Genomic DNA, 11,499 nt, shown 5'->3' on the forward strand with positions numbered 1-11,499 from the left:
GTTCTATGCCATATTTAGACAATGAATCTGAAAAGCACCTTTATGATTTTAATTAACTGCTCAAATCGCTTATACTCAACTGGTTGCTTAAAAAAAAACACTGAGTTTTTGTCCAATGATCGCGGCGACGCGGCCCGAAGATATGTCTGACATGCGGGTCCAACTTCTGCGGGACCCAGCTGCAGCGATGCGCCGCGCCGGTCAAAGCCATCGACATGTCCAAGGCAAAGCCGTCCCCCACGTACCATTCGCCTCACGGGTACCGGAAACACGTCGCTTTTTCCACGCGGCGGGCGCCCATTCGCTGTCCCCGCGTGCAACAGGTGCCACGTGTGCAAGCGCGCGCACAGTCACCAGTCCCGGTCCACTCTGTCAGTGAGATAGCGTGCTCACGTCAGGTCACCTCAACAACCCCACTCCTTATTAAAGGCGCGTTTCGAGCTCTCTATCCATCCATCGATCTGAAGGTTTCTGGCCTGAGATCTGGGCTCCGAGGGTTCTAGAAGCTTCGGGTATAGTGGTGGCTGTTGTCTCGCCGTCGCCGGTGATGGCGGTCCTCGCGAGGTCGTCGCACTCCGCCGCGGCCGTCGCCCTGGTCGCGCTCGCGCTCGTGTCGGCCGTCGCCGGCGAGGTCTTCTTCCAGGAGAAGTTCGATGGTGAGCCGCCTGATCTAAACCTCTCTCTTATGGCGCTCTAGATCCAGTCGATCAGTGCACGTCAATCCTGTTTCTGTTGGGATCGATCTGGCCATTTTTTGCGCGTACGTTCCAAAAGCCCGGATCTCCGTTTAAGTTTTTCGTCCGTTCTTGAAGGCGTTCTCTAGTGTGATCTACCGTGTGTTTTCACGTATTCATCGTTGGCAAATGCATCTTCCATTTGGTCATTAGTTTTGTTTGAATTCTGAACCCCGCGAATTGTGCGTGACAAGCAGATGGGTGGGAAGATCGCTGGGTAAAATCCGAGTGGAAGAAGGAGGACGGCACGGCCGGCGAGTGGAGCCACACCTCCGGCAACTGGAGCGGAGATGCGCAAGACAAAGGTAAACGATCATAATATTTCTGTTTTTGTTAGTGTTGCCGAATTTGTTATGCTCTCTTCTGTCCGGCCTATCCTGATGACTACTCTGTTTCTGCTACGATGTGCAGGCATCCAGACCTCTGAGGACTACAGGTTCTACGCCATCTCGGCGCAATACCCGGAGTTCAGCAACAAGGACAAGACCCTGGTGCTGCAGTTCTCCGTCAAGCACGAGCAGAAGCTTGACTGCGGCGGCGGCTACGTCAAGCTGCTCGGCGGTGACGTCGACCAGAAGAAGTTCGGTGGCGAGACCCCCTACAGGTTCATCCTTGTCACAGTTTCTCGTTCGTGTATAACCCACCCATCTTGGATCGGTCGGTCGGTTGATCATCAGTACCTTATTGACAATTGCAGCATCATGTTTGGGCCGGATATCTGCGGGTACACCACCAAGAAGGTGCACGCCATCCTCACCAAGTACGGCAAGAACAATCTGATCAAGAAGGAGGTGCCCTGCGAAACGGACCAGCTGACGCACGTGTACACCTTCGTCCTCCGCCCCGATGCCACGTACAGCATTCTCATCGACAACGTAGAGAAGCAAACTGGCAGCGTCTATGATGACTGGGACATTCTCCCTGCCAAGAAGATTAGGGACCCTGAGGCTAAGAAGGTGAGGTTTCAGACATTGCTGCTCTGACTGAGCAGCCATGGTTGCTCTGTTTTTGTCACAGAAGTAATTAATTGGTGTGTGCTGATGGTTGCAGCCAGAAGACTGGGAGGACAACGAATACATTCCTGATCCTGAGGACAAGAAGCCAGAGGTAGATTTTTCTTCTGTTGGTACACAACTTATATGACGATGTTGTTGTCGTAGTATGGGTATCGATCTCTGACAAATGGCACAGTAATTGGCTAAACTCCAAATGCAATATGGCTAATACTACGTTAACAACAGTAGGTATTTAAACTTGTTTCTTGTCTTACTCTTGACTGTTCTTTGCAGGGTTATGATGACATTCCCAAGGAAGTAACTGATCCTGATGCGACCAAGGTGTGCCTATTTCTCCATTCTCTGAACCGTATTACTCTCCGTTCTGTTGCCTCCAGCTGTTAAATTTCTCACGTTGATTAATGCCTATGGCAGCCTGAGGACTGGGATGAGGAGGAAGATGGTGAATGGACAGCCCCAACCATTCCAAACCCTGAGTATAAGGGACCATGGACGCAAAAGGTATAACTATGACAGTAGGACTAGATATTCAGCTTTTCTAGAGAAGCAGCAATGTGCATAAATAAATCTGACATGAGACTTCCGCATTCAGAAAATTAAGAACCCGAACTTCAAAGGCAAGTGGAAGGCACCTTTGATCGATAACCCAGGTAACCTGAGCTTACCTAGCGGCTGCTATACATTCAGACTAACTGCTGCCCAGTTATCTTTTCTGCTCAACTAATTCAGTGAAACATCAAAGCTCATACACTATTTCTTCTTTGTTTGTGCAGAGTTCAAGGATGATCCTTACATCTACTCTTTTGACAGCCTGAAGCACATTGGCATTGAGCTGTGGCAGGTTAGTAATAGCATAAAACTCACACATTGCTGACATGTTTCTGAATTTATTTTTGCTAGTATGTAATATTGATTTCTTCTTTGACCAACACTAGGTTAAATCAGGAACTCTGTTCGACAACATCCTGATCACGGATGACGCTGAGTACGCGAAGAAGTTGGCAGAGGAGACCTGGGGCAAGCACAAAGATGTATGCTGTCTTTTACGATCAAACATTTTCAGTTTTGTTTCATTTCAACGTCTGGCTGTACAGAACTAAGCCATGACTTTTCTCTTGTGCAGGCTGAGAAGGCTGCCTTTGACGAGGCTGAGAAGAAGAAGCTCGAGGAGGTATGCAAACATCTTCTCTTCAGAATCACACTTGCACTTTATGGCCTTGTAAGATGTATTTAGTATACTAACAAGTTGATGTTTCATCATTGACAGGAATCCGCGAACGCCACGGATGATGAAAAAGACGATGCGTCAGATGTAAGCTACAAATCAAATTAGATGTCATGAATGTTTTTTTACCTTAATATAAACTTCTATCATCTTAACACAAAAATGATGTTCTCTCACCTACGGCAGGACGAGGAGGATGATGATGATGCAGACATCGATACTGGCAGCGACGTGGAGACCAAGGATGACTCTGCTGTTAAGCCGCAGCAGGTGTCTACCGACGAGAAGGTGGAGGAAATTAGCAAGGATGCTTCCCAGAAGAAGGACGAGCTTTAGATAATGCGGTGTTTGGAGAGTTAATTAGTCAAATTACCGAGATTGTATTCAAATTTTCCTCTGGGAACAGCAGTAGAGATATCCCATTCATTAGAAGAACATTAATTCTGAAAGAAGTTATGCAATCTTGGATATTGTAATTTGTCTTTTACCCTCATACGAGTGAAATGAGAAAATAGTGGCCCTTCAGCAACTTCAAAAGGCCTAAAAAAGCCATGCGCTAAAAAACTTTTACGTGTGACGCTGGCGACTGATATCAGCGTTTAAATGCAGTGCGTGACATGTTTGATGCTTGATCACCATAGAACAATATCTCAAATACCAATTTAAAACACATTCAACTAAACTAATAACTCAACATAACATATTTCGAATCCATGACATAGTTCAAAAGAGTTCAACACAACCTAGTTCATGACAAATAAAGTGCATACAGATAAAATGAGAATTCAACATTCAATCCTCAGCGTCTTCACCCTCATCTTTTGCATCTCCAATATTTGGTTCATCTTCTTTTGCAACTTCGAATGTGTATGCATGAGTGGTATGATTTGAACCAATCATTCGTAGTAGGCATATAAGGGAGTGGTATGATTCGAACCAATCATTCGTAGTAGGCATATAAGGTATATGAGCTGGTGGCGCATATGTGGCGATTCGGCCGCCGCGTTCAGCCGGGGCGCGACGAACATGGCGCGCCAGCTGAGCGCTAGGGTTTCCTGCGGCGGTGGTGAAATAGGATGCAGGGTGGTGGACAAGATCATCGGTGCCGGTGGAATGGGTGGTATAGTTGGAGTTGGAATTGGATGGAGGAGGGGCGAAGACAAATAAAAATTGGCCTTCTTAATATTGTGTTGTGCAATTCGACTTTGTAACATCTTCAAAAAAAATTCTAAGTGAGGTTTATGTTTTTTTGGTTCGCACGAACACGACGAGCTCGGATGAGATCCAGTCACGGATCGACCCAGTGCATGGCAATCTAGATGAGGAGATCGATGGGCTTCACTCAAGGGTTAGCTTATTGAAAGGCGTAGAGTTATTGATTGCTGTTAGGTGTGATCACTTGGGGTCTTAGAGCAAGTGCATAAATTTTAGTCAGCTGAATAAAAGAATTAAAATAGTATATTTGTGTTTAGTTGGAGAAGTGGACTCTTATGCAAGAGCTAGCTCTATCACGTGTTTCTAGTCAAATTGTGTGAATAAAAGATGGGTCATCCATTATAAAAGTAGTACATTTTTATAGCAACTATTATAGTTGGCTACATGTTGAGTGTTTTTTTTTTTTGAAACGGAGGCAAAAGCTTTGCCTCATACATTAATTAAGAAGAGGGTGTTCGGTTTTTAGGAGAAAACCGGACGAAAACCTATAATAATCGGGCCAAGCCCACACAAACAACACATCCACATAGACCACATAGTGACACCAACAAACACTGAACACGACACTCCAACGCCGCGCCAAAAAGGACAGGCCACGACATTGGAAGACACCCGTCAACTAGTTGCGGATCTAGGGAAGGCAACGGCCAAGGTGGCGAGAAAGTCGCAAACCTCTCTGGCGACGATAGCTCCGGGCACCGTTGGCAACAACCCAGACTCAGCCGAGGGAGAGACCACAGCGTCAACATCACCACACTTCTCAAAGGCAAGTGCCTGACACGGTGGAGAAAGCACATCTGAGAACTCGTGTGAGCCGGTCCTCGCTTCCTCGATAGGCGTAAGCACACCACCACACAACTCCAGGAGCTCATGCATGATCTGCATGACCGGAGCCTTGATCGCCGAGCACACCCTAGCACGAGGAGAGAAACACCCATGAAGGGCCGCTCCACTCGCACCCACTTTGCCAACATCAGGCAGAACCAAAGACTCGATAGGAGTCCGGGAGATCCTACCCAACACGGCTTCCGCTCGCTCTAAGAAGCCCCCAATCGCTAGCATCCAGCAGTGCAAGGAAACCACAGCCTCGTGAAGAGGACGGACGGCCTCCTCAAAGAACTCAGTTTGCTTCTCCAAAGCAGATTGCGTATCTGCCGGGGTCAAAGAGCCAATAGGAGCGGAAACAACTGACGCCCATGACCGATGACGAGGCGCATCAGCTGGGGGCAAGACCTCAACCTTCCGACGTGGAGCCTCTTGCTTGTAGCTAACAACCGGCTATACTATTGGAGTTGCTCGTATTCACTCGATTGAAGGTTAGAAACTTGTAGGTTTCTTGTTCATTGTGGTTGTGCAGCCAGTGAGTTCGTTTATTGGTATTTAAACCAAGATGGATTTGGATATCTCCACTCCTCGGAGGATGTCTTGACTTAGATGCCGCTGCACAACTCATCCTCAAAATAATATCTTACGGTCAAGTACTGGGTGATCTAGCATGATTTGAGACAAGTGATGTATTTTTGATTCTATTGCAGCGTATGGTTCTTCATTATGTTCCTCAAGATGATGATGGTTGGACGTCTGCTACCAAGCATGACAGCATCGATGTCCGTTTATGCTTGCCTTCGTATCTTCAGATCAATAACGGTGAGACATGTTGCACGTTTGTCGCAAGAATTGTTGAAACTAGAATCGTAAAGGAGAGGAACAACAAGCAAATGATTCAACTGATCACTTATTCCATTGATGATCTCAATATATATACAAAGGGAGGAGACTCGAGTGGAGAGTCGCGTCCGTACGAGAGGGTGCGATGTCGGTTGTCATATTGCAAACCGACATAGAGAATTACATGGGAGGATTATCTCCTTAATTAATCTAATCTATTAATTAAATCCTAACACTCCCCCTAATCCTTCCTTGTCCTTGTGATCGATCATCTTTGGAATCATCTCCTCCAAAAACCCTGTGGGAAAAATATGAGGAGAGTTGTGTGTATGATATGTTGCTAAAACTCCTTAAAACCCAGTGGGAAAATAAGGAGAAAATGGTGCAACATATAATGGTTAGATATGCTGTTAAAACTCCTTCAAAACCCAGTGGGAAAATAAGGAGAAAATGACACAACATATAATTGGTATTGTCTCTTTGTTAACTCGATACGAGAAAAACCTTGTAAAAGGGAAAAACCCCATAGAGTATAGAGAACAATATATGTCGTATATATTTTCCTAAAAACCCCGGCGGGGAAAATAGAAAATATGACATATCATCTTGTGTTGATATTACCTCATTAAAAACCTTGATGAGAACCTGTGTAGTAAACTCATAAAGGGAAAAAGAGTGTAATATGATGCTTTGAACATGATTGATTCAGGAAGATACTCCCCCTGATTCTTGCAAATTTGGAAGCCGTCGCATACCAATTCCATAAAATACTTCTGGAATGTTGAAGTTGGTAGAGACTTCATGAACAAACCAACAACAATATTGTGTGATTTGACTTGCTAGATGTTTATTCTCCAACTCTTCTGAAGTTCATGGAGATAAAACAATCTAGAGGCAATATGCTTAGTGATATTGCTCTTGATGTATCATGTTTGCATCCATGCAACACAAGCAACATTATCTGTGTAGATAATGATTGATGGTTCAAGAGAACCAATACCACATGACTGATGTATGTGGTTTATCATTCCACAAAGCTACACGTGTGTATGAGGCCTTGTATTTTAGAATGATTGGTAGGTGTAGTCACCTGTCTCGAAGATGTCAATGGAGTGACAATTCTACCATGTTGATACACATTGTGGGGATCATTCAAGTAGCCAACATCAATGTATCCTGATGACATTGGAGTTCAGATTTCTCTGAAATTACAAGAATATGTCAAGTAATGTGTAGTGCCTTGGAGATATCGAAAGATATTCTTGATTCCCAACCAATTGTGTTGGTGGGTCCAATGGCACTGAGATATGGAACTTCAAGTCCCAACATCTGTAATACATAATCCCGTGGTTTGAGTGAATTTTTCTCTACGTCTAGAGATCGAACAACCGGCATGGGAGATAGATATGACTTGTCCATTTTCAGTTTCTCCAATATTTATAATATAGGCAACTTGGTGTACCAATACTTGAGTGAAGTAGCTCGACTTGTAATATCAAAGCACTGATTGGGTTTCACCAAATCCTTCATCTCAAATTCCGTCTTTTAGATGATCACGCGCTTCATCATTGCAGGAGTTATCCTTATGTATGACAAACACACATGGGTGATCACCATGTAGGAGTGATCCTTTTGTATAAGGAACTCACTATGTCGGTTGTGCCAAAATGTACCGACAACAATAAGCCATGTGGTGACTTATTGATTATTACACAATACATGTTGCATTTGCGTTTCGATTCGGACAGAGATTCCATCGGGAACCATACATGTCGGAATCTAGTGACCCACATGGATATGTTGTCACTACACCTATCAACTACATAGATAGATGATTTTGTACTGCCAATGATATATTTATCGGAACGAGATTTCACTCATGTCTGGAGGGTAGGTCTCGGATCTCTGCGGAAACCCGACCTTATGCTACAAGCCTTGCTTTCTCACCACCTTGTATTTCTCATTCCGTTTTCGGAAGAAAGCACATTGAATGATTCCATAGGGAATTCATTTGGAAGAGCGAGGCTATATCTGCTTGGATTGCATCCTTTGATGAGTTCAGTCCTAGCAAGTGTGTTCACACTCTGCCATGGCCATGGTCTTTGGATCTGAATCATTGTGAAGGTTGTTTGCAATCAAACAAGAGATGTTTGTCGACAGTTGTAGGCTTTGGTTATGTGATTCTCCAGAATCGATATAGTTGGAGCAAATATCATGCACCCGTGATGACTCTTCGTGATTTCCCAATACGCGTGAGTCTGGGTGTTCCGATGTACCAGCCAGTGTGTGCAAGCTGGAGCTGGAGTTGTGGAGGTTTCCCTTCCACTGGGTGTATACAACCCATCAGGTGTTCATCAACGCAAGGTCGACTTGCATTTACTAATTTAGAGGATTCCTCGATTTCCTTTGTTGCTTTGCAAAAAGCTAGATCGTGGTCAGAGGCCGTACTACTCTCCCTCTTTTTACGAAACAGGGAGTTGAGTGGTTTTTATTGGTACCTCCACTCTTTCGGGCGCATTTCTAACCGGATTGAAAGATTTTGTAACACCTTTGAGATCAGTAAATGAATCTGGCAGGTTATTTGCATGTGTTGCAAATTTGTGAATCCAAACGTAGAGTCCAGATTCTTGAGTACGTGGTTATGAGGAGGAACGTGAAGTCCCAATTAATTTCCTGGCATTCGATGTGGTACTTGAAATCTCCCCCTAATGCCTGGAAATAATCCTCCTTAAATATAAGCAATCAGCGTACTGGGATATGAATACATCCCTTATATATGTGGGGTTCAAGGTACTGGGTTATCGACGGATATATGTACCCCACATAGATCCCGCATATGTGGGCCCATGATGTACGCTGCGGTGGTGAGATCGGTACGCGTGAAGCGTTTCCGAAATTACGCAGATGGGAAATGCTCGGAGGATTTCCACGTATCAATTGCAGAGGGGAAGTACTGCTATATATAGTTAGTCAGTAGCAGCGTGTAAAACTGCATGACTCCAATGTAAAATTGGTAAATTGCAATTCATTAACATGGGTCGTGCAATGAGAAAATCCTTTTGATCAGAGACGAAACCAAAAACAATTGTGTATGGACACATAGGACATTGTGCTGAACTTCGATCCTCGGAGCCATGCACAAAATAGTGGAGGCATTTGAAGAGAATTCTGGAACAATATTTGTCCATTCGAATTGTTTTAATTCGATCTTTAGTCCAAACAATGGTTGGTTGGGACCACAAATATCACCTTGAATGTGTTCAAGGGACTGAAGTGATCCACTGGCACAATAGTGCAACTAAATCTCATGACTAGGAAAGTTTAGCTCATGCAACACATGACCGATGGAATTGCTTTATATGCAACATGTGCTACGAGTTGGATGTACGTGCAGTTCAATCCAGACAATAGAGCGGGTACATTTTCATATACTTGTTCCACATCCATTGGATTGGCACTCGTAGAAATCTATATATAGAATCGAAGAAGTTCCAATATGGAGATCTTTATCAGATATATAGGATGTATACAATCTTATTTATATCAGAGTGTTGATACAATATATATGTTCTACTACAACAACACAAATGGACATTAATAAAGCGACCACCAAGGAGATAGTGGGACTAGACGAAGTCTCCAAACATGTAGGTTGAGGCATACTCAACTATCATGTCCTCCGTTCTGTAGGGTCCTTTGACGGCTGGAGAGTTACGGTGGTGCGAGGTCCAGAAGGAACGTCTCGCGAATTACCAGCTCCATCGGCGCCATCTGGATGAAGGTTGAGGTTGGCTTCAAACCTTTTCCCTCGAGGTGCGTTGCGGCCATGGGATTGCTGCAGATAATGGCCAGATGTTGTGGGCTTGCACTTGTCAGTGGAGTGCGTGTAGCATCCACACTTGTCGCAAAGCTTAGTTTTGTCAAACTTGGCTTTGCGGTGCCTTTCCCACGGTCTGAGTTTCTGTACTTCCTGTTCCGGTTGCGCTTTCGCTTACTGATACGTCTCCGACGTATCGATAATTTCTTGTGTTCCATGCCACATTATTGATGATATCTACATGTTTTATGCACACTTTATGTCATATTCGTGCATTTTCTGGAACTAACCTATTAACAAGATGCCGAAGAGCCGATTCTTTGTTTTGCTGTTTTTGGTTTCAGAAATCCTAGTAAGGAAATATTCTCGGAATTGGACGAAATCAACGCCCAGGGTCCTATTTTTCCACGAAGCTTCCATAAGACCGAAGAGGAGACGAAGAGGGGCCACGAGGTGGCCACACCCTAGGCGGCGCGGCACGGCCCTTGGCCGCGCCGACCTGTAGTGTGGGGCCCTCGTGTGGCCCCGACCTGCCCTTCCGCCTACTTAAAGCCTCCGTCGCGAAACCCCCAAACATCGAGAGCCACGATACGGAAAACCTTCCAGAGACGCCGCCGCCGCCAATCCCATCTCGGGGGATTCAGGAGATCGCCTCCGGCACCCTGCTGGAGAGGGGAATCATCTCCCGGAGGACTCTACGCCGCCATGGTCGCCTCCGGAGTGATGTGTGAGTAGTCTACCCCTGGACTATGGGTCCATAGCAGTAGCTAGATGGTTGTCTTCTCCCCATTGTGCTTAATTGTCGGATCTTGTGAGCTGCCGAACATGATCAAGATCATCTATCTGTAATTCTATATGTTGCGTTTGTTGGGATCCGATGAATAGAGAATACTTGTTATGTTGATTATCAATTTATATCTATGTGTTGTTTATGATCTTGCATGCTCTCCGTTACTAGTAGATGCTCTGGCCAAGTAGATGCTTGTAACTCCAAGAGGGAGTATTTATGCTCGATAGTGGGTTCATGTCTCCGTGAATGCAGGAAGTGACAGAAATCTCTAAGATTATGGATGTCTTGTTGCCACTAGGGATAAAACATTGGTGCTATGTTCGAGGATGTAGTTAATGATTACATTACGCGCAATACTTAATGCAATTGTCTGTTGTTAGCAACTTAATACTGGAGGGGTTCGGATGATAACTTTGAAGGTGGACTTTTTAGGCATAGATGCATGCTGGATAGCGGTCTATGTACTTTGTCGTAATGCCCAATTAAATCTCACTATACTCATCATAATATGTATGTGCATGGTCATGCCCTCTTTATTTGTCAATTGCCCAACTGTAATTTGTTCACCCAACATGCTGTTTATCTTATGGGAGAGACACCTCTAGTGAACTGTGGACCCCGGTCCAATTCTCTATACTGAAATACAATCTACTTTGCAATCTTGTTCTACTATTTTCTGCAAACAATCATCATCCACACTATACATCTAATCCTTTGTTACAGCAAGCCGGTGAGATTGACAACCTCGCTGTTTCGTTGGGGCAAAGTACTTGGTTTGTGTTGTGCAGGTTCCACGTTGGCGCCGGAATCCCTGGTGTTGCGCCGCACTACATCCCGCCGCCATCAACCTTCAACGTGCTTCTTGACTCCTACTAGTTCGATTAAACCTTGGTTTCTTACTGAGGGAAACTTGCCGCTGTGCGCATCACACCTTCCTCTTGGGGTTCCCAACGGACGTGTCAACTACACGCATCAAGCAAATTCCTGGCGCCGTTGCCGGGGAGATCAAGACACGCTGCAAGGGGAGTCTCCAC

General features: G+C 45.0%; 1 protein-coding gene across 1 annotated transcript; it reads left to right on the forward strand.

The window, feature by feature from the left end:
- Positions 1-444: 444 nt before the first annotated feature.
- On the forward strand, positions 445-3,504 carry LOC127291962 (calreticulin). The gene is made up of 13 exons (XM_051321298.2): positions 445-656; positions 932-1,039; positions 1,146-1,338; positions 1,432-1,690; positions 1,785-1,841; positions 2,024-2,071; positions 2,165-2,251; positions 2,343-2,400; positions 2,524-2,591; positions 2,686-2,781; positions 2,874-2,921; positions 3,018-3,062; positions 3,162-3,504. Exons 1-13 carry the CDS (start codon positions 548-550, stop codon positions 3,309-3,311), a joined length of 1,326 nt encoding a protein of 441 aa, XP_051177258.1. The 5' UTR covers positions 445-547; the 3' UTR covers positions 3,312-3,504.
- The last annotated feature ends 7,995 nt before the right edge of the window (positions 3,505-11,499 follow it).

This window comes from Lolium perenne, chromosome 4 (genome assembly GCF_019359855.2).
Source record: "Lolium perenne isolate Kyuss_39 chromosome 4, Kyuss_2.0, whole genome shotgun sequence".
Classification (NCBI taxonomy): domain Eukaryota; kingdom Viridiplantae; phylum Streptophyta; class Magnoliopsida; order Poales; family Poaceae; genus Lolium; species Lolium perenne.

Excerpts from the sequence above, each read along its gene's own strand:
- LOC127291962 (XM_051321298.2), top strand. The coding sequence starts at position 548 with ATGGCGGTCCTCGCGAGGTCGTCGCACTCCGCCGCGGCCGTCGCCCTG. Across the intron at positions 1,691-1,784 it reads GGGACCCTGAGGCTAAGAAG|CCAGAAGACTGGGAGGACAA; the intron begins GTGAGGTTTCAG and ends TGATGGTTGCAG. Across the intron at positions 2,072-2,164 it reads CTGATCCTGATGCGACCAAG|CCTGAGGACTGGGATGAGGA; the intron begins GTGTGCCTATTT and ends TGCCTATGGCAG.